Below are 23,978 nucleotides of genomic sequence, written 5' to 3'. Positions count from 1 at the left end.
TAGGAAGTTGCCCTAATATTAATAATAGTTAGTTAATGAGAACCAGTGTGGTGTAGTGGATGGGCTAGGATACAGGAGATCTGGATTCATATTCCCCCTAAGCCATGGAAATTCACTGGAGATGGCAGTAGTAAAACCATTTCTTAGATATTTCTCATACCTTAAAAGCTTTCTATCAGCCATCTGGAAGCCTCTTGACACATCTTTCCATGCCTTTTCCTGGTGCTGTTCTCATGGTGAAACGATTCCCAATTCCTCATGCCCTGGACTCCTGTGGTACAAACTGTAAGTGATCAGCTCTCTTAAGAGATGCTTGACCATTCGGACAGAGAGTAATTAGAAGCCTGTGCTCCCTCATTTAGCTAGGTCGAGTCCTGATAACCTCAGCCAAGGGCTGCTTACAAGTCTGACCTAAAAAGATACTTCAGTAACTTTAGAAAATTCCAGAAGAAAGAAAAAAGAAAAGAAATGAAAAAAGAAAAGAAAAAAAGAAAAACATATGAGCTATGTAGTCTTTAGAATCACTGTGCTCAATAGGGTAGGACTCAGTAGCGTAAATGTGGCCAAATTTGCCCCTCAGGGTAATACTAAGACAGCTATACTGTTCAAGAGGCCAATTGATTTTTATAATTATTATTTTATTAAAAAAGATATAAAGATTTACAAAATAAAGTCAGTTTAATGCATAAGCAAGCATATTACCATTTTCAACGCTTGTTACAAAATAGAAATGAAGCAACAATTCTCTTTAAATACAAAAACACTAAAAATCCTAAAAAGCTCTATTAGGGTAGGCAAGAGGCATAAAGCCCCCCCCCCTTCTCTCTAGTCTCCCTACATCTCTATCAGTCCTTTACCTGCACTGCGCAGCAGGCAAACAGACCTAGAAAAACTATAATGGAAAAGTAGTCCAAAAAGGTCAAGGAAAGATGGAATGAACAAAAGAATATTATCCATAGTAAGAGTTCCTTTTTCAAGTTTTGCTGGAACCCCCCTTCTTCTTCATCTCTCACACTGTCATCCAATCAAGGCACGAGGTCAGGTAAACAGTTCCTCCTTATCTTCTTTCTTCTCTTCTCATGGGAACAGGTGTTGTTGTCCTCAGCACCTCTGCAGCTCTGCCATAACAAATGCCCAGTCTTCTTATCTAGGAATGTTCTCTTCAGGCCTACAAGAAAATATTCCCACACCCTCTGGAATATACACTGTCAGCATACAGAATCATTTACACAGAGAACCAATATGGAATCCTTTTTACATTGTTCACTACTACATCTCCCATCTTCAGTACAAGATTTAATCCACATAAATCAATCCATGACAGAAACCACCTGGCGATGACGACAATATTGTGTCTCTGTCCTCTCCTGTTATCCTACAGTCTAGCAGAGTGACTTCAATTTCTTCCCCAGAAAAGAAGCCTCTCTGTTTTCTTTCATCTTTTCCCTGAGATGGTCACCCACCAACTTGAAGTATTCCACCCTCAGTGCTGGTAGTTTTCTTGGTGTTGAAATGGGCTGGATTTCCTCCTGGCCACCCATTCCCTGCTTTCCTAATCAAAATAACAAACCGTATGCCTTTCTTTGCCCCATCAAAGACTTTACCTGAGAACTCCTCCAAAGAAAACAGGAGAAAGAAAAGTCCAGCGAGGATCCCACCCTCGAATAGGGTTCCTGAAAAGAGGGAACTGCCCAGGGTCTACTCCTGAGAATAGTTTTTCCCCAAAGCAAAGCACAACCAGGAATCTGTTCCAGAGAAAAGATCTCCCAAAAACAGAAGAGTGCAAGTTTTGTCCCATTCCACTGCCAGCTATGTGATGGGACCACTCTCTGTGCCCTTTTCCAGTGGATCCCTTGGAGCCTACCTCTTTCCTTAAGATGGGGGAAGTCCTCAAGAGCTGCTAAAATCTGAAATTAACCCCAATGGACTCCAGGGAAAGGTTGCAATGTTTTTAAAAGAAATGCTGCCACCTTGAAAAGCCATGAGGCTGAGTTTCTTTGCTTCTCTCCTGTGGCATTCTCTTCTTAACAAGGTGGCTATCCTAACTCTATGTTCCATTTTAAATCCTTTGACTTCTATCTAACTATAGAGCATGCTAAAATCCTTCCAGCTAGAATCCTCCTTTAGTTGCTGTTAAAGAGCTCCTTGACTCACCTCTACCTATGATTCATTTTCCCCTCCCCCACCCCTCTCTCTAAGGCTCATCTCTAGTCTTAACTCCTTGAAACTCTTTTCCATGTGCTTCAAGTTCAGGGGTGTAAAATTCTGCAGACACAAGATCTGGTATGTTTCCTTTTGTTCTAATCCTTAAACCATTTGCTTCTTTTTAACTCTCAATAGCTCTTCTCCTATTCAGGTGCATTAATTATCCTCCAAATGTTTATCCAAACTTGCTTCTTGGCCATCTGGCTTTTTTACATATCAGACACATAGTATTGCAGTTTGCCTGACTTGCCTCTTTTGATATGGATGTTCCTTTGATCTCTGCTCCTCTCATGGGAACTTATGCTAGCTAAGACATATCTTGATGCAGGAAACCAGAAACCATACCATCAAATCAATGTGCACCATACCAGTCTCTCTATGTATTTAGAACTAGATGGGAGACTATATCCATTTTGGTTGCAGAACCTTTTGGTTCTGAACCTCAGTGGCATTTGATAAAATCAAACATGGCATTCTTCTGAATTGTTGCTTGGCTGAATGGGACTTGGAGGCAGTTGTTTTGCAGTGGTTCCAGTCCTGTTTGGCTGAATGATCCTGATGGGTGGTGCTGAGTGCTTGCTGTATAGCCTCCTGTTAGTTTATGGGGTTCTTCAGGGCTCCATGTTGTCTCCTTTAGTTGCTTTGTAACATTTAAATGGAGCTGCTGTGAGAGATCTCTTGGACTTTCAGAGTTGGTGATGGTGATGATACCTATCTCCCTCTGTGTTCTTCTACTGCTCTGAAGGAGGCTGTTAAGCCCTGTCCAGAGCAAGATAGAACTTCTGTTGATAAAAATGGCCGGTCTGTGATTGGGATTACATTTTTCTGAATGGGAATATAATCTTGGACCCAGCATTGTTCCTGGAAAACTAGATGGCTGAGATTCTTGGCCAAGTTTTCATAGTGCACCAGCTGTATCCCTTCCTAGGAAAGATAGATTTGGCTACAGTGACTCGTGCTTCAATTATTTCTCAGTTAGGCTAGTTTACTCTATGTGGAGCTGCCCTTGAAAACTATTTAGAAGCTACAGCTATCATAAAATGGGTCAGCCAGATTGTTGTCTGAAGTACATTTTATAATGCACATTCATGACATCAACTACACAGGCTTCCAGTTTGCTTATGTGTTCAATTCAAGGCGCTGGCTTTGCTCTATAAAGCTTTAAACAACTTGGGACCAAAATATCTGAAAGACCATCTCTTTCTATAAGTACATGCCTGGAGTACTAGGTTCTAAAGATAGGCCCATCATCCTGAGATGCTAGGTTGGCATATGCACAAGACAGGGCTTTTTCAGTAACAGTATCCTGACTATAGAACTCATATCCAAAGCAATCTAGCCTGGCTCCATCTCTGTTCAGTATTCTACAAGGAAAAAAATCTGTTTCAAATACAGTAGTCTTTGGTTTCTGGAATTTTTTAAAAAATAATTATCTTTTGAACAATGTTTTAAATTTATTTTCAATTTGTTTTGAATGCTTTAACCTGTTTTTGATTATTTTAATTTTATTGCAAATCATCTTGGAAAGATTGGTGGATAGAAAGGTGATGAAGTAATGCTTTAAACTAATGAATAGAATAGAATAGTCAGAATCCTGCTGGGCACTTGAACATTTTCTGTTGCGCACCAAATTGTGTAATTTGGCATGCAACATATAATCACTTCTGCAGATTTCTTAATTTGTGGCAGATTACTTCTAAAAGTCATATATTTTGCATAACTTCGTAGCAGTATTTTGGCCAATTTACAGTAGCCCCCCCACCCATAATGGTGGGGGATCAGTTCCACAATCTACCATAGATGCCTGAAACTTCAGATACAAGGGAACCCTATATATAACAAACAAGGGGCGAGACAGAGGCCACAAGGGAGTGCCACTGTATATCATATATAGGGCTGTGGCAAACCGCAGGTAAGTGAAACAACCAATACTGAACCCACATGTACAGGAATCCTATTGTAATATAATATAAGCATTAATTTGGGGAGAGCTTCCTGTTCCTTTTGCAAAATCAATCAGAAGGATAACACTTGTTAAATACTTTGAACAAAGTATATAACTATTGGGTAGTATTAGTATTACTATAATAGTATTCCTGCACAATTGTTTCCTATGGTAATAATTTTCTCTTCCCAGTCTGTTGGAAGACTATCTTGACTACACTAATGAATACATTTTTGGTAAATTTAGTATCTACTAATTACTATTTTTAAGAAATTAAAGATAAAAGTACTAAACAATGAGACTATATAACATAGTGCATTAATTTCCAACTACTGATGCAGCCTTTCTGGAGATGTGAAGAATTTCCAAGGTGAGGATGAAACAGAGATTTTAATGGATACAAATTTATATTTGCTTAAGTATTTTTTATTTTCAGATTTCTTATAAAGATATTGATCTAAAGGAATTTTACTAGGTTTTCAAGTTGAATTTTGATTTAAAATTATGATATTTTTGTTAAAGGGAGGTAGAGGATAGTAGAGGAGAGGTGAAAAGGCATGAGGATGTCGTAGAAATCAGAAATGGGGCTGTGATATTGAAAAGTTTAGGAATCACTGGCCAATTACAACATATCAGACTCTCTTTCCAGTTATATTGCATATTCTCTCAACATAGGTGGTCTGCTTGAGGACATTAATTGGACTACAGTTCCCTTAGAATTGACTGTCCTAGTTACTCCTAATGGGAGTTGCAGTCCAAAAGTATCTGGAGAGCCGAAAATTGCCTTCCACTGGTATAAATCAATTGTCCACAAACTCATAACCACCATCCAATTCAAATGCCTATTTTAGTTGCATCACTGAGAGGAATCTTGTAATGCCGAAGTTGTCAGTTGTTGCAGTTTAATACACTGCATTTTACTGTGCAGTGTGTGTGTGTGGGGGGGGGTATTGGTGTAATCCTATGGCTGTTTACTCAAAAGTAAGATGCTTTATATTCAGCAAAGCACCCTCCTGTGTAAATGTGTATATGACTGTAGCCTGTGCATTAGGAAATAGGCATTTAAGGACAAATGTGTGGCCTTTATCAAACACTATGATTTCAAGACTGATTTGCATGTTTTAATTAATTTTAATAAATGCAAATATAAAGTGATGAGTATAGACACCTGTGAGAATAAATTTTTGAAAATAGGTAAGAAGCAACAATAGATTTCAGGTAAAAACTCTTTGATGTTGCCTCACATACTGAACCCAAAGCTTACATGAAGATTTATGGTTGTCAAGCCTAGAATCTGGCCTAATTCAAGCCTTGAGGGAAATTAAATTTAGAGAGGGATACTAATCTTTGTGTTGTTGCTATTTGGATTGCCTTGGCATACAGCAATAAAATGTAAATAAATGTTCCAGTGGTTTCAGCAAATATTACAAGTAAATATTTTAGAACATTTGAGACTTTCTAGCATTCATAGGTCTTGAGGAGACAGAAACTGAACTACAGTAATGAAGAATTAATTCCATTTTGTGTTGCCACCAGAATTCCTCTAGGGATGACTGTAATTCATCTCTTGGTTAATCTCCTTGTAAGCCTTAAATTTGTTATGCATTCAGAAAAGTATACAGCCAGCATGAAATACAAACTACTATAGAAGTGTTAAATCTATATGTCTGGTATTTACTACTGTATTTTGAATAGTTACCTCTATGTTTTCCCAGTTGGAAATCAGCAAATACTTTAATTCCAATTGGATTAATGAGTTTTACTGAAGTAGAATCCCCTCATTGTCTCAGCTCAGTTACATTTATTTATTTATCTTACATCATGCCTTTCTAAAAAAAAAAAAATGCTGCTCGAAGTGGCTAACAGCTAAAAGGGAAGGACAGTAAATATAATCAAAATATTAAAATAGTTTAAAAACAAAATTGAAAGACCCATCTGTAAAAGGAAAGAACAGCCCCCTTATCATCCTGTTCTCCCTTTTAATGTCACACACAACTATTATGTCACAGGGTTGTCATCTCTGATAATGCCACTCACATGCCAAAAAAATCAGAAGTCCCTAGCCCTGTACCAGAAAGACTTGGGACAGCTTTTAAAGGGCCAGGATGGATCAATCTAAGTAGAAATACATGTGGATGATGCAATTTGATTCAAACCATACCAAAAGTGATTTAAATATTGGTCTATATACCTGTATGGACAGGTTCACAGAGAGACACAAAACCTTTGAATTCTTTCATGTTCTCTGTTTTCTTTGTCCTCTGCCTCTTGCTGAGAAAGTATTCAATCTAATAATGGCATGAAGACTGCTGTCAACAGTCAGTCAGACTGCCCAGCAGGGAGAGAGGGGGATTTTTGAATTGTGGAAGGTCTGGATTGGTTGGAATCCAGTGAAGAATACTGCATGTTGAATTGCACGATTCATCATGCAACAAGTAATGCCTACAGATATTTCTTAATTTATGGCAATTCATCACTAGAAGTTGTTCCTTCTGTGTAATGGCAAAATAGGATTTCACTCAGTCTTTAATTTGCTGTCAGGAAGTTATGGTGGCTGATGATTGAAACTGTCTGCTCCTTTAGCAAGATAATTAGATATGAACAGGCTAACTTTGATAAAGAACTTCTCAAACCAGATGTCATCTCAGGTATGTTCTTTCCATACTTACACTTATGATAGAAAATTCCTGGGAGCTTCACTATTCCATAGTTTTCCAGATGCAAGCAAATCCTTGATTAATTTTTTAATGCCACCTTATGATCAACATAAAAACCAAGAGATTCTTTGTGCTATATAGTGTGGTATGTTTTTTTAATGTCCATGTGTACAAGATATATACACTATACAGTAAATATGCTGTTGGGATAGGTAAAATAGAACCTGTCAAATCTAAGAGACGTTTAGCGTAATAGCATTATTTGGTGCCATCTGAGACTATTGTGTATGGATAATATGAAATTCATTCTGTATGTGCTGATGCAAATTTCCTTACTGTTACTGAATATCCTGAATTTTGCAGTGGTTTCTGAATGAAATGTGTAGATGTACATTACATATTCATACATATGAATTGTTGTGGATTATTGCTGTAAATATACATAAAGTGAGAGTTACAGTTTTATATCCATTTCTTTGCAGGAACAAGACAATTTTGTTTTATTTTAACATTCTGAAATGTGCCAGCCCTATAGTGCTAATAAACCTACAGTGCCCTACAACACAGGTATGTAGTAAGGAACCAGAATAAATAGATTATATCCTGGCATACTAGTTGTTTCTAAGATGAGCAATGTTAAAATTATCAATTGCTTTTTGTATAGTGTGGTACAGGAGAAAATGATCATGTAAGATCTAATGGCTGTATAAGTTTGCATTTGTCTGTGTATATATGTACATGTTCTCAAAAGAAATACCTAAGACAGTTGAATAAGGATGAAAGGACAACTTTCAGAAATGTTGAAAATATTTTTTGGGGGGGGGGAGAGAAGAAATAATTGGGGGACAGTCAAAAATCACTGCCAGTAATCTAGCTGTATATCAATGTGTGTAATACTGCTGCTTATCTTAGAGGGAAATAATTTGAATGGTTTCCAAGGATTGTTGTTTCCTATGCAGCACAAAGTATTTTTGAGAAATATAGAGCTTCTTTTTATAATAGCTAGCAGTTGTACTGGTTTTATCCATAGAAGTGAGCGGCACTGAATAATAATCTGTGCTGCGGCTGTTTCACTTTACTTCCCCTTACTTACATCAGCTGCCTTCTGGTTTGGCTAATGATTTCCTGGGTGGCAGGTTTGACTATCTCTTATTAGAGTGGAAGGGTATAAACAACCTGTCTGGTTTTGCTTAAAGTAAATTTATGGTATTGCAGTATTGGCCCCCGATGTTTGAAAAATTATTAATTGTAGTTCTAAGATTTTATAATTTTACTACTGTGCAATGCTGAAAATTCTGTATTACAGAGTGCTTTTGCTCCCACGCACATTTTGTTCTACCTTGTTGGGGACAATTTCCAGGGGTTTTCCCATGTCTAGAGTATGTCTTTCCTGGAATGAAAGAAGAGCTGCTGCTGAAATGGAACATAGTCTGTCATTCCTGAGTTCCTAAGCCTATGACTATTATTTTAAGATTACAAAAATCATCAGACAATGCTTATTAGTATTCAGCCCATATGATTTGAAATTCAACTTTATTCTGTAAGTAAATTGCATTCATGCACATGGTTTCAAATAATATAATTTTACAAATGAACAAACAAAATAAGCAAAAAATTTTAAAAATCTGGGAAACACAAATTATATAGCTGCATAACGCAGCTATATATATAGCTACATTATGCAGATTATTTAATATCCTTGGATACTGGATTTATACTGCAAAGGATGCAGACCAAACTACGTCTAAAGAGGACATATATGCAATTTTTGTATGTTATATATCCTTTGGATTATCCTTAAAATTCTAAATTTTGGACCATGCTCTTCAAATATTAATCTCTTGTTATAGTGAATCTTGAGATCGAAATACAAATCCAAGCACTCTACGTGATATGATTTCTACCTAGTATAATTTCAGAAAGTTAGGGCCAGAATTAATGATTCCTCAACCTTAGTTTATGTATTCTCCTGAAGGAATGCAAACATGTTTTTGCTTTGGAATGAATTGTTGAAACTTCAACTTACTTTATGTTATAACAGGGCAAAACCATCTTAGCTATTGCACCCCTTATTGCTCAACATTTGTATATTATGAATATGAATGCTACTCAAGCCATACTCCATGGGTATTCCTTGAATTGCCTTCCATACGTAGTTATGCATAAGGAGATTAGGTTGAAAAACAAGTCTTGGTCTCAGTGCTTTATTAAGACCTAATATCAAACATTTCTAGCAGGCAAAAACATTTAGGAAGATTCACACTACCTCTTCTCACATACTAAATTGGAGATTGTGAAGTTGGGGGGAAGGTAAAATTACTGCATTTACTTCCAAGTGGTGCTATAAGCAGGCAATCTGACAAAATTAAATACTTCTAGATTTTTTTCTCCCTAGTTGCTTTGATAATATACCATTCTTATTTTTCAGTACTGCTTTGATCAATATGCATTTTTCTTGTCTTAAAGCTTTGTGTCTCAAAGTGCCCAGACAGGTTCGCAACCTACATAGAAATGCAATCTTCCTACAGAAATTATTGGGAATACTACAGACAGTTTTGCAAACCTGGCTTTAATAAGCCACGGAAGGTGAGTATCGAGAGATATTATGGTCTGGGTGTCCCCTTTTATCTACCCCAAACAAGCAGAATCCTTAGCAGATATCTATCTGCATACCTGAGCTGATTTCTTTCTTTCTTTTTTTTCTTCTCTTGGTTACAACAAGGCCAGCCATAGGACAAATGGTATTAACTGTAACATAGCTACGAACAGGGATAGGGGTTTCTTTTATTGGCATAGCTGATCATTAAAAGGCTTATAAAATACATTTTCAGGTAGCCTGTGCTCCAAGGAATGAGACACTATTGGATGTTGAGGATCTCTCTCTTCATAGATGGAAAGCGAAGTTTGCCATCAAAAGGCTCCCCAGTGCTAAACAGGAAAGGTCCATCGCCCATAGTGCTTTACAAGCCGTGGGACTGAAAGCAAAACAACTGAGTGGGCCACAGCAATAATAAATGGGTCTTTCCTTGAGGGCAGGTTCCCACCGGCCCTCAAGGAGACACTCATTAGGCCCATAAGAAAGAAACCTAATTTGGCGGCGGATGAAATTGGCAATTATAGGCCCGTCGCCAATGTTTCTTTCATGAGCAAAGTGGCGGAGAGGGTGGTGGCAGATCAGCTTCAGGCACTCCTGGATGAAACAGATGCCCTGGATCCGTTCCAGTCGGGTTTCAGGCCACGCCACGGTACAGAGACGGCATTGGTCGCCCTGTATGATGACTTGTTGAGGGAGGCTGACAGGGGCAAAACGTCTCTGTTAGTCCTCCTCAACATCACGGCGGCCTTTGATACCGTCGGCCACGGTATCCTTCTGGGGAGGCTCTCCGAGCTGGGAATTGGTGGCTTGGCGTTAGCCTGGCTCCATTCCTTCTTGGAGGACCGTCCCCAGAGAGTACAGCTTGGGGAGAGTGTCTCAGCCCCGTGGAGCTCCAATTGTGGGGTTCCGCAGGGGTCGATTATCTCTCCAATGCTGTTCAACATCTATATGAGGCCGCTTGCTGGGGTCATCAGGGGGTGTGGAGTGTCGTGTCACCAGTACGCTGATGACACCCAGCTCTACATCTCCTTTTTACCAACTGCAGGTGATGCTGTCCTGTCCCTTCAGCGCTGCCTGGGGACCCTACTGGAATGGATGCAGGAGAATGGCCTGAGGCTGAACCTGGACAAGACGAAAGTTCTGAGGGTGGGTGCCCCCGCGGCAGGAGGCTTGGGTAGCTCTCTCTCGTTTGGGGGGGCGGCCCTGGCTCTGGCAAGTGGGGTCCGCAGCTTGGGCGTACATTTGGACCCGAGGCTCACCATGGAACCGCAGGTGGTGTCCGTAGTCCGTTCCGCCTTTTTCCATCTTTGGCGGATCGCCCGGCTGCGGCCCTATCTCGACACGGGGGTGCTTACTACCTTAGTGCACGCGTTCGTAATCTCAAGATTAGACCACTGCAACGCGCTCTACGTGGGGCTGCCTTTGAGGTTGACGCAGAAACTTCAGATGGTGCAGAATGTAGCGGCCAGGCTCCTTACTGGAGGGAGAAAACACCACCACATTTTTCCTACCCTGGCCAGACTGCACTGGCTGCCCATTCGTTTCTGCATCGACTTCAAAGTTCTAATGCTCACTTATAAGGCCCTAAACGGTTTGGGACCTCGATACTTGGTGGAACGCCTGCTCCCACCAAGATCTACCCGGACCACCCGCGCGAGCCAGGTGGTGAGGCTGAGGAGCCTGACGCCGAGGGAGGCCCGGTGGGAAAAGACGCGAAACCGGGCCTTCTCGGCGGTGGCTCCTTGCCTTTGGAACAATCTCCCTCCTGAGATTCGCACGGCCCCTACGCTGGGTACATTTGAAACGCAAGTAAAAACATGGCTTTACATTCAGGCCTTCCCTCATGCTAGCATGTAATCTGATTTGACCTAATTTCCTTCCTTTTTTCTATCCATCATTTATTATTTTTGATAGTTTTGTTAGTATTTGATGTTCATGGATTTTATTTTAATTGTATATCCTTTGCTGTTAGCCGCCCAGAGTGGTATGATATACCAGATGGGCCGGATATATATATATGTCTGGAGAGTCCTTGGATCAGCCTCTTTTCTCTGTCATGGTCTGGAAAATATACCTGAAGCTGGTAGATTTATTTTCATACTCATTAGTGTTACTGCAAGGGAGAATGTTTTTTGGAACAAAAACCCAGTTACATTGTTATGTGTAATAGTGAGTACAGCCCTATATGGACATCCCAGAAAGTGTAAGCCAGGTTGTCTGACTCTTAACTGGCAATTTATTCAGGACATCGACTTGAGATTCCCAGACCAACACACCCTGAGATTTTTATGGCCATAGATACATTTGGGGAACTAAGAAACTCTTGTCAGCAGCTCTAGGAACTGGACATCATGGTGTAGGCATGGCTAATCACAAAATGGCTCCTGTTGGGACCTGGGTACATTAAATAATTACCATGGGCACCATTAATGGGGACAAAGAAGGAATTTGCCAAAGGAGTTGAGTACAAGGTAGAGGTTGAATATGAATTTCACAAATGAGAACACAATAGACATTGCACAGAAAGTAAATTGGAGAGACTCGGAGACAAGAAATATATTAGGAAGAAGAACTGAAAATGAGTACAAAAACAGAGTCTGGAGCAGAACACCAAACAGAACACCAAAAGCTTAATCACATATTTAATCCTCATATACTGCTAAATGAATGAATGAATGAATGAATGAATGAATGAATGAATGAATGAATGCTTCTTTTTCAAGATCGCCCCTTACAGTTGATCCTATCATCCTTGCCCCATTTGTCTCTACTTAGGTGTTTGTTACCTACTCATGACTTATTCTTCCAACAAGCACATGTTCCTTTCTTTTCTTACGGCTACCCTTTAGTGGTCATTTCACAGCTGTTCCCAGTAGAGATGGGGGTATTCTTATACAAATACGAATATTCCCACACAGGTGGAAATAATGAGGGTCCGGCCCCATTGTGTCCACTCACAATTTTGCCACTGCCACCAGCTTCACGGTGCCTTCCTATCGCGCCGTTGTCTGCAATCGATTACCCAGTCCCGGCAGGAGGTGGGATGACAAGCTTCTCTGCTAGGTTGAAGAGTGGCGAATCCATTGTGGTGAAGAGTGCGATAGGAAGCCTCTGCAGAGCTGGTGGCAGAAGCGAAATCATTATTTCTACCTGTGCAGGGATATTCGTATACAAATACCCCCATCTCTAGTTCCCAACATTCCATTGTCACTCTGCAAACACTTTTCCATAAGCAGTTTGTATCCCCCCCCCTTCAGTTTATTGGATACCTATGGGATGGAGATTTTTCCCCCTGTCCATCCCTCCCCCCCCCGCTGTTTTTTCTCCAAATAATTGAGCATACTACAAAATAGAACATTGGTAAAGCCTTTCAGACACAGGCTGCCTTGATTTCTCCAGAACACCTGATCATAGGCTCATTTAATTTTGTGGGAAAATTAAAACGGGGGTAGGGAGAGCGTGAGTGGTGCTGTTCTTCAAATCATGTTAATTTGTTCTGTGGGTGGGGAGAAATACACTTTGGGCAATGGTAGAGAAGGGGAAGCGGAGGGGGTCATCATGGACTTTACAACAGGGCTTTGTGGGCAATGAAGTGGGGAAACTCAGTGCCAGGGAGTGGAATGGAGCAGAGCAGCTACTTCCAGAATTTACATATGAATTAACAGGGGTCTGATTTTATGTAAGTTTGGGTTTGGCAATTATTCTGCAAATGCCTGTTTCAGTGGTGGGGAACAGGAGTGTATGCTAGTCATGAAAATTAATTAATTAACTTTGCAATCACATCACAAGTTTGAAGCAACTTGGTTCTTGTGGGGGGTGTGTGTGTGTGTGTGTGTGTGTGTGTGTGTGTGTGTGTGTGTTTTTAAACAAGCCTACTATAATATTCTTCTCAAACTGAAGACACCTTACTGCGTCCTGATTGCAGCCTTAAGTTAATTATGCTAATTGTGTTAAAAGGTAATTTTCTTCTATCTGAGATTAGTACAAAGCCACCTGCGGAAGCATTTTCTATTCAAAAGCATGCTTTGGTGCCTGCTGTTCTGTTTTCATTGTTAGTATGATGTCAGCTAGATCTGAGTCCCTCATTTTTCTCATTTAAGTGCTCCACTGAGGCCTCCATCAAATTATTTAGGTGAGGGTTGTATTTTTAAAATTATCCCCCAGACAGAATGTGTTGTCTGTTTTTAAAATAAATTTTTAGAAACAAAACATTTCTTAGATGAGAATTTTTAGCTTTCATTTTCTTCTCATTTCTAGTCTGTGACCCAAGTTATGCGTGATGAAGATTGTCCTTCCATGATTGTTCCAAGCCGGCCTTGTAAGTAGTATCTGAGTATTTCTGCAGCGTACTTCATTCTCACTGAGTAAAAATGGCCTTATTAGTCCAAGATGCTATCGAAGTTAGTCCACAGTCATTCCTTGGAGGTTCTGAATTCATTTTGGGTTCAAGATGACGATTACAGAACAAATCAGACACAGACACAGACACAGACACACACACACACACACACACACGCACACACACACACACACACACACACACACACATACACACACTCAGTTCCACTAAGGCTGAATTCATATGTGTCTCTTAAATCATGTTCTCATTTGGAATTATTCTACTGTTTCCTTTAATGCATAGTCATCCCTCACACACATGATTAAATGTCACTGGACTCTTCTGCAGATAGCATAGAAGCAGATGCAAGGCCATAGTGCCCTGGAGTAAGATAAAGTCCTGTAATACGATGAGCAACGTTACATTTCATAATACTTGCCTATGTCATACTCTGCCCCTAGCAAAATATAGAAATTGCCTTTTATACACAGCATGTCAGTTTCACCCTATTATGTCTGGCCGACAACTCTCATCAGTTGTATTTCTAATATGATTTTTCAGTTTATTGATTTTTAATGAGAGTGTTACTGTGCTCTTCAGAGTTGGTGCATGCATTGTAGATTTTTAAACAAAACACCTTTTAACATGTTTATGAACTAGAGTGAAGGAGGCAGGCAACTAATGAATAAATCTCCAGTTACAGGGTGGTGGGCATGGATGAAAACAAGATGTCTGTTTTCCTTTATTGCATCCCTCCCTTGAGGAGTGGAGAAGGAAGAAGGACCTCAGGCAAGCAAAACCAGCAGTTGGCAAAATGTGTGATGTGTCTGTTGCTACCTGCTTTCATCCAAGATAGAAGAGACTGAATCAGAATCAGTGCTTTCTTCATCCACTGTTCATTTTAGTTACTCTCTTTGCTGTTCCTTTTCATCCTGGTTTTATGAGAATGCTTACTTACCAGTGGGATCTCTTCTCCCTTTTCTATCTCTCTTTTATTTGTTGTGTTCGGTTGGTAGATGGCAGTGATTTCAAGCCTGGAAACTCAAACAAAGAATCTCTGCAAAGAAAGAATAGTTGCAGTGGCAGTCATCATTAGGAAGGCAAGAGTGTGTTGGTATCATTCTCTAATTCAATTTAAGTGACTGAAAAGACCCCTCTGTATAAGGAGGAGAGGTAGAAAATGTAGAGATAGGCAATGGGTACGACTCTTCTTAAAGGAAAAAAAAGGATTGTAGTTGGGGACTAAAAAACTATGTCTTTCTATACATGTCAGGTGAGACAAAAATCATCAGAAGGTGGGAAGGCTTCATTGATTTAATCTTACAGACCATGTGCAACAGTATTTATAACTGCATTTCAGATTTCACATAGAGGCACTGACAATAAAAAGAGATTAAGTAAGATACGGTTTTAAGTGACATTTACATAATTAGTCAGATTCAGATGGGCAGATGTATAGATCTGGAGAAAGCAACTGTGGCCCTCCAGATGTTTGGGGACTGCGGGTCCCATAACTTGCCACCATTGACTATGCTGCCTAATAGTGATGGATGTTATAGATGAAAAACATCTGGAAGGTCAGAATTAACTCTCCCAGATGTGGGTAAATGAAGATGAAACAAGAAACGAGCAAGCAGGCTACAAAGAAAAAGTATTTAACTACTGTAGTCTAAATTAGGTAGTTAGTTTAGGAAAATAATACATCAGAAGTGATGGCACAAACAGCCTGGACAGAAAGGCATAGAATCTGCAAGAGGAAAAGCTGGTGAGGTGACATTTAGTATGGTGGCACTGGCTATTACCTCTGGCTGTGGTGCTGCCCTTGTGAAAATGAAACTCTAAGAGATTCTGCCAAAAAATTGGACATGATTGTGGCACATTCACTTTAAGCAGCAGCAGCAACAAAAGTCAGCTCACCATGTTATTGGGCTGTTTGTAAAAAGCAGACTTCAAAGTCACCTGGACATGATGTTAGGTGCATATAGTTACTTCAAAGTTTGAATTTCCCACAGGACCTAGGTAGTGAAGGAGCAGACAAATGGGTTAATCATTAGTAAGTTTGCACTAACTACTAGCCTCTTCAGCTGATGCTGCTTGCATTGCTAAATACAATGATAGTCATGACAGTAGCGACGACAACAACATACATTAAAAAACAAAATACTGTAGTTTTGATACCATGTCTGCTGTGGCCTTTCCTGCAAAAGTCTGCATGTTTACCTGAAAGTGAGGGTTTTGTTGAAAATGGGTCAGGATTAACTATTGTGTAGGTAAGCTAACAGAATGAATAACAACATAATTACAAAACTGACTCTGCAAAATGAGATATGCCCATTAGTTTAATAATTTACACAATTTATTTGCCACGTTGCTTCAAGGCATGTATTTCTTCTATCCAGTGTTTCTCTTTTTCTCAGTGATGAGATAGCAATGTTAATTCACCACAATATTTTTTTATCTTTCTATCAGAAATCAGTTTGAAGCATTTTAACCAATAGAACTGAACATCAGATACAAATAGTGAAGATTAATTGTCTAAGAGCAAGGCAAACCATGCATATTTCTTTCTTCGTACAGTTCTTAAGAGGTGCTTTCCTGACTTCTCCACTAAAAATGGTGTTCTGACTGTGGCTAATCAAACTACGTTCAAGGATGGAAGAGGAAAGACAAGGAACGTAACTGATCTCAGGGAAGCTGCAAAGTATGGACTACGTGTGCTTGTTTGTTCTGTTTTGCCCGCCTGTTAGTCACATGACAGTTTGTATTCTTAATGCACCACAGTGGATTTTTTTGAGAGCACTGATTGCAATGTCTCATCTGTAAATTAAAAGGGAGATGCATTTTTCATGCTTTTGACTTCAGTCATTTAAAAGACCAATCATGCACAAATGTATGTGAATCAGTAATGATATTTTCCCCACTCCTCCACTTCTAATTTTAAGAAAGCTTTAGAAGTGCATTTTAAGGCAAAGAAGCATAAGGAGAGGAGGTGTTTATTGCTTTGGACAGCCATTCCCTCCTTCCTGGGGTTATTTCCTAACCCTGTGATAACAAATTCTAAACCTTGAGTATGTAAACAAACGCTTGAGGATGTTGGTGTACTCATGTACTCTGTGCTATTTTGCTGAATGTTGAAGCCCGCACAAGGCAGTGAGTGGGCGGAAGGAGACTGAATGAACTACAGCTGTGCAGAAATGACCTTTTTAAATTCTCCATGCTGTTTGTGAGAAAAGAAAATTGGAAGGGGGAAAGGTCTTGCACTGATTTTCTCAGGGGAAGAAGACATTCTCCAACAATATCTCAGAGCTACTGGAGCTCACCATTAGCAGTAGTCATGCTGCTTTATTTCACTACCTCACACTAATGCCACTGAAAATACCAACACACCACTCATTCTTCTGTAACATCTTTTGCTGCCTCCACTTCCTGATGTGAAAAAGTCCTGTGGAAGGACTCCTGGGAGAAGTGTTTAGCACAGCACCGAAACAAACACTTTCCCCATGTTCTTACAAAGACTGTAATGGCCTTTCTCATTTTGAAGAGACCCTTGTCCAGCAGGAGGCAAAGAGGCAATCCCAAAACCAGCAAAATCAGGGAGCTGGACAGGGGACAGATTGTATTCGTCTTCAGTGTGGAAGGGATTGTCACTCTCGAATTGACCTCAGCCACACTAGACACTGTTCCAAGTCCTCTATTCAGAGCACATTACCATAGTCTCTTCAGACTGAAGGATGCCTAATCAATCAATCAATCAATCAATCAATCAATCAATCAATCAATCAATCAATCAATCAATCAATCAATCAATCAATCAATCAATCAATCAATCAATCAATCACAAAGACTGTGTTCACCTGCCCTACTAAATGTTGATTATAGCCTTCCCTCAAATGTTCACCCTCCTCTCAAGTCTTCCTACCATACTATTGAGAGATAGATTTCAAGCACTTTCACTTCCACTTTTGATTAATCAATTTACACAAGTCAGGAATAGTAATCTTATGGAAATCTGGAGCTGGGGTTAAACTTAGCCATGGATAGCTTCAAACAACACAGCTTCATACACCATGTTTTGATTAATCACAGATTAACAATATTGATTAATCACAGATTAACAATATTAAACACTACCAGTTACTGTTTTCCAAATTCAGATGACATGACAAGGTGTGGTTAATGAAAGATGTAAGTGAAAGCTTTCATATTCCACCTTGTAACCATGAAGGTTCTATATCTGGTTGTAATGCTAATCAGCTATCACAGTGCACTGCTGAATTTTTCGCAAAGGGAGTGTAACTATGAATAGATATACACTGTGAATATGCATCTATGTAGAAGTAAGTGCCACTGAGTTCTGCGAGAGTTACTGATGAGTGTGCATTTGCAACATAAATCACTTAAATCTCTATTGAATTTAACTTAGTGTACATCTGATGCTTGTTTGGGGCAGAAACCCTGAGATGCAGTATTGTAATATAGTTTTATTACTACCAATGGTACTTTATGTTCTGTTTTGGTAGGAAACTAAATGCAATGAAGAGAGCCATGATTTGAAAATGTTTTATGATAGAGCCTGTATTTTGTTATTATAGTAAGCCCTTAAGTTGCTTGGTTTAAATAAAGGATGTTATTTCACATAAACTGAAGCTCCTTGCTTTTGTTTTCTTTTAAAGTGGCATCAATAATGTTCTCGATGCAAGATCAGTTGGGATGAAAATTTTTGAAGATTACGCCAGTTCTTGGCATTGGATTTTGATGTAAGTTTGCTTTCATGCTGTGGTGATATAAGAAATGGAAAAGGGGAGGGAAGGAAGCATCCTTTGCCACTTCCATAGTTTGGAAAAGTTCTCCTTTTGGACTGTAATATCCAACCCAGCCACATAACTAGAGGCCATGCTATCTGAGGGATTCAGGGTGTTCTCATTCCCCCTCCCAAAAAAGGACTTTTCCATCCAGTGATGCAACATGATTCTTTTGCATTATTTGTGTAAGGGCATTAGGCATTCTGCCACTGTGGAATCCAGAAAATTGGAGAGATGGGGTAGAACCGCATAGCACTGTATTTGGAACAAGAGGCATGTACACCTGCCACATATGAACAAAACGTCTTCCTGCTATAGGCATAAATATTTAATTCCTTGTACTTGGCAATGTCTAGTAACTTTGAACCTGGATCCTGCCTCTTTGTTTAACTATGCCATCTGTCAATAACAAGAGTTCTACAACCTCTAGTTATAGGGGATTTGGTTATTCTGCAAAATTTGTGCATATTGACATATGATTCTTGGGCCTGTATAGGAGTCAGCACTTTTCTCAAAAGAGCAACTTCTTGTTTGGAAAGTAAATAGGCATTGTAGGCAGGGAGAGGTGTAGGTGAGGCGGTTGATGTATTTGAACTACTGTCTCTTTGTTTTCCAGAGGTCTGTTCATTGCAATGGTGGTCAGCTTGCTCTTCCTCATACTTCTGAGATTCATAGCAGGGGTTCTCTTCTGGATTTTCATCTTTGGTGTGATTGGGATTATAGGATATGGTAAATGTTAAATACTTTCTTTTTTACACAGGGCTATGTACACCACCTAAAAATTATAACGGGCGGAGGGGAAGGGATAGTCACATCCTACCAGTGGATTGGTAATCACTAGTTTGGAATCCTGTGCCTATACCATCTGCCTTGCAGAACCATTTCTAGTAAGGTGTATGCTATTACTCTAAAGGGATGTGGTGGCGCTGTGGGCTAAACTGCAGAAGCCTGTGCTGCAGGGTCAGAAGACCAGCAGTCGTAAGATCGAATCCACATGACGGAGTGAGCTCCCATCGCTTGTCCCAGCTCCTGCCAACCTAGCAGTTCGAAAGCATGCAAATACGAGTAGATAAATAGGGACTACCTCGGTGGGAAGGTAACAGCGTTCCGTGTTTAAGTCGCACTGGCCATGTGACCACAGAAGATTGTCTTCGGACAAAACGCCGGCTCTATGGCTTGGAAACGGGGATGAGCACCGCCCCCTAGAGTCGAACACGACTGGAAAAAACTTGTCAAGGGGAACCTTTACCTTTACCTTTACCTTTATGCTATTACTCAGCTAAGGAACATACCTCCTAGGCATGGTAAAAGATAAGCTTATGTTTTTCTTTGCTGAATAGAATAGCAGCATCTATTTGGCCAATTAACATGGCATGGAATCAAAGAACAATGCAAAAGGTTATTGAGGTTTTCTATCCACTCTTCAGTTCTTTCTGATTTATTTTTATGTGCTTGTGTGTGTGTGTGTGTGTGTGTGTGAGAGAGAGAGAGAGAGAGAGAGCACCTTTCATATTTGTATTTACACATACATAAACATACATGTGGAAGATTAAAATCACTATATAACTTTTGTTGGAGATTTTGTCCATAGGATTAAACAACCATTTTCTGTTTTGTTCCTATGTTTTTATGACTTGACAGGTTCATCATCATTTCACCACTCTGTGTCCTAAATGAAAAAAAAATTCAGAAAAGATTTATGTAGTAATACAGGCTCCTAAATAAGGTTTTTGTAATGATACAGGCTCTTTAATAAAATACAAGGCTTTGTCAGTTTAAATATATATATACAGAATCCTTGGCCAGCATGGGCAGTAGGTATGCTGACTGAGGTATTCTGGGTTGCTTAGACCATAAAAGCAGGGTTTTCCATTTCTTCATGGTTTTTATGTGTGCAAAAAGAAGAAATGTGGGGAGACTGCGCTTAGATTATCACCTATGCCAATCCATACACATTTCTAACAGCCATTTTTCCCATGCTGTCTGGTATGCCGAATCTAAAAAAGGAACTTTTTCACACTCTGTACATTTCAGTCTCACAATGTATATGTGCATTGCAAAGCTGCAAATAGCTTCAGCTTCCTCCTCTGTTCACTCTTTGAAAGAGATTTGTGCACAGAGTCCATGTAATTGTTAAGCTTTTTTTCTGGTAGCAATTAGTCAAGGACCTGATAGAAGAAGTGTGGCACTCAGATTGTGGTCCACCACTGTTTGAGTGCCACTGCAATGCCCATCAGCTCTGGCCTACACAGTTGCAGTCCCACAATGCAAATCCCCCCCTTGAAATTCATGTTGGAAATGGGTTTCACATAGAAGTGGCTTGGGATTTTTCTTTCTTTCTCTGAGTGTGGGGTTGATTTAAATGACTCTTTTCGTACCAATCTCTGATTCTATTACTGTATTTCTTTTCTAAAAGGTATCTGGCATTGCTACTGGGAATATCACTGCCTTCATGGAATACCAGGCTCTGATCTTACTATCTATGATATTGGATTCCAGACGGACTTTAGAGTATATCTGCAACTGAGGCAAACATGGTTAGCGTTTAGTAAGTGCATTTTATGAGAAGTCTGTGCACACACTTCATATTAATCTAATTAAAGGTTGAATTTTCTTTTGTGTCTGGAAATGGTGGCTAAAGTATATAGATAGTTTGTGCTCCAGTCATGATTAAACTCATGACCGGAGCAGAGACTATATTACAAGGTTCTTGTTTTGAACTTTGTGCTTATGTTGCTGGCTGGAAGCTATTTTTTTTCTTAGAAAGAAAGCACTTCTGTATTACCATTTCTCTTTATAAACAGAAAAGAGTGCATCAAGACACAATTCAGAAAAAAATGTTAACTGCTATGTTATTTTTTGTATCTGTGCAAGAACAAAAAGGCCAGCATTTTTCTATCAGCATAAGTGTTAGCAACAAGTAGTTGTGTGTTTGTGTGTGCAAAAGACATGTATTTTTCAGAAAGTCTTGATTTACAAACATTGCACAGAAACTTTAATAATTTTGCCCTCTAGGGCGGAAATTATTGAGGTTTTTATTCTAAATTGCAAGAACAGAGTAGCAAAGGTTTGCATCTCTATTCTCTGAAAGAAAGAGTACAAAAGTCATATGTGTGTGATGCTGATAAGTGATCAATACAGATTTATTGTATGGTCAGGTGAGCATGTGGAGCCAATAATAATTTTTTATTAAGAGAACAAACACAGAACAAATTGGACATGTAAAAATTCTGGGCACAGTGTTTGTAATGTTTGATGCGACCCTAAGAGAAAATTAAGCAGGGGTGGATTTGAGCCAGGCTTGGAATTTTTTTGCATTGCTAAGACTCAACATTTGGGGTATCCTTTAAGAATTTATGGAGTACATTTCCTTCACCAGTAAGTACAGGCAGTGTGTCATTTGAATAGCAAGTCTGTCTCATTCCATCAGTTTGGTATATAGTGCCCCTTCTCTTGCATAGATTATGGACTTCTATTACCATTAAAAATAGTTGCACTCTATTCCCACAGTTTTGAATTAGGCAGCAGAGAGAGTCACCTTTGAACAATCCTGATCTTTATCAATTCTTGTTTTTAGAAATTGTGTACTGTAGTTGAATTTGAACTATTTACCTATTCAAAGCTAGATAACATCTTAAACACATTGAAACCTGTGTGGAAACTCTGTTCATTTCCTACAGGTGGAAGATTAAATCAAAATTTAGAATTTGTCTGTCTGTATATCTAGTTATCAATCTGTCTGTCTATCCATCCATCTGTTTATCTGGAGGACATTGCAGCTTCATGAAACTTCATTAAATTTCTGGAATCGTGCAACTTCCAGTTAAAACATGAGTGTGTATCCTTGGGGACTGTTTGTTCCAAGAGAAAATTAGGAAGTTGTTGTGAAGAACCAATTTGCATAATACATTTTCCACATGATTATGGGGCCTGCCATGCAATTTTCTGCTTTTGTACTTTCTGTTCTCATAGATAGTTCTCAGACGCATCAGACATTTTCAGTGAAGGGTATGTGGATTATTGTACTTAAAGCCACCTAAACCCATTTCTGTGTAAAGTCATCCATGGTGAATTTCACTCTATGTCATTCTATAGGCCATAGAGCAAACAACTAAATTAGAAGGCAGTTCTTCAGGGATTAAGGATGGCGGGAACAATATGTCTGATTGTGTAAGCTATGAAGGGGAATGGAAAGGTGTTGGCCAATGTCCTGCTGGGATATCCACATGCAGAATGAAAGTTGCAGAAGTGGCCACAGCTGTATAAAGAGATGCCTATTGCACAATCAGTTATATGACAGTTGTACAACAGGCAAACAACTGCCTCTTCTCTGAATTAGACATGATACTTCCCTTCCATATAACAATACAGTGGGGTGAGCTGAATGTAATAATTCACCAAACAGCTCTTAACCATGCAGGCTGGCATTGACTGGAATTGTAGTCTGACACAGCTTTAGGACAAAGGTTAGATAACCAGGGATACTATGGAAAATCCTCCCCACTTCCCAAGCTCTCCAAATGTGAAGAAACGTACATCTAATTCCAAATGGTTGGGTATAACTTGATGAATAAGAATGCACAGAATGTTGGTATGTCTGTGACTCGTTCTGACTGCGCAAGCCATTGTGTATAAAAATCTCCATAAAACTATTTGTTATGCCATTGTTTTCCTAGCTTTAGTTCTGTTCTCTCTGAGCAAATTCAGAGCTTGACTCTGATCTCAGGCTGCTTTTAGTTTCCAATAAGTCTCGTGATTATTGTAGAATTATTTTTGACTGACACTGGGATAATAGAGGTCACAATCAGCCATTTCTGTTAAAACGTCAATTCCATTTATCTTTTCTAGCTATTATAAACTAAAATAGCAGCAAAAGGCAGCCCCTGAATAATGATCATCTAATCGTAAGGAGACATTTCGTCAAATGGAACACATTATGCCTAAATGACATTTAAGCAAAGCACTGCATTTAATTGCTTTGTTTTAGGACAAATGGTTTGGTTCTTTACAAATTCTCTTTTATGCCGTAATACTGGTGAAGTATCAACTTCATGCACACAAAATTGTACACACAAATATATACTCATGGGAAGGGATACATTCTACATAGCAAGTATTCCTCCAAGCATTCATAAAACAATATTTCTGGGGCATGTGCAGAGCACCCGAGAGTGATGCACTGCAACACTGAAGTAATGATAGAAAAAAAAAGTTAATGAGCTCCTTTGACACATGTTAATTTTCTTTCTTGCAGTGATCCTACTTTGCCTAGTGGAAGTTATTATTATACTGATGCTAATATTTCTGAGAAATCGAATTCGGATTGCTATTGCACTTTTGAAGGAAGGCAGCAGGTAAATTTTTGGAGGGGAGGCGGGATGTGAATATTTCGGAGAATATTTCAGTTTTTATGTGTGTGCTGTTTCAGACCCTT

General features: G+C 39.4%; 1 protein-coding gene across 2 annotated transcripts in view; it reads left to right on the top strand.

The window, feature by feature from the left end:
* SLC44A5 (solute carrier family 44 member 5) overlaps positions 1 to 23,978 on the top strand; it is a 253,809-nt gene that overhangs the window by 199,312 nt on the left and 30,519 nt on the right. For both annotated transcript variants that reach the window (XM_072997807.2, XM_072997808.2), the window contains exons 5-12: positions 7,290 to 7,374; positions 9,274 to 9,393; positions 13,661 to 13,721; positions 16,320 to 16,443; positions 18,416 to 18,499; positions 19,161 to 19,273; positions 20,961 to 21,092; positions 23,799 to 23,898. In XM_072997807.2, coding sequence (XP_072853908.1) covers positions 7,290 to 7,374; positions 9,274 to 9,393; positions 13,661 to 13,721; positions 16,320 to 16,443; positions 18,416 to 18,499; positions 19,161 to 19,273; positions 20,961 to 21,092; positions 23,799 to 23,898 — 819 coding nt within the window. The remainder of the gene's footprint in view (positions 1 to 7,289; positions 7,375 to 9,273; positions 9,394 to 13,660; positions 13,722 to 16,319; positions 16,444 to 18,415; positions 18,500 to 19,160; positions 19,274 to 20,960; positions 21,093 to 23,798; positions 23,899 to 23,978) is intronic.

This window comes from Pogona vitticeps, chromosome 4 (genome assembly GCF_051106095.1).
Source record: "Pogona vitticeps strain Pit_001003342236 chromosome 4, PviZW2.1, whole genome shotgun sequence".
Classification (NCBI taxonomy): domain Eukaryota; kingdom Metazoa; phylum Chordata; class Lepidosauria; order Squamata; family Agamidae; genus Pogona; species Pogona vitticeps.
Note: the sequence above shows the minus strand (reverse complement) of the source record. Positions and strands in the feature narration are given on the sequence as shown.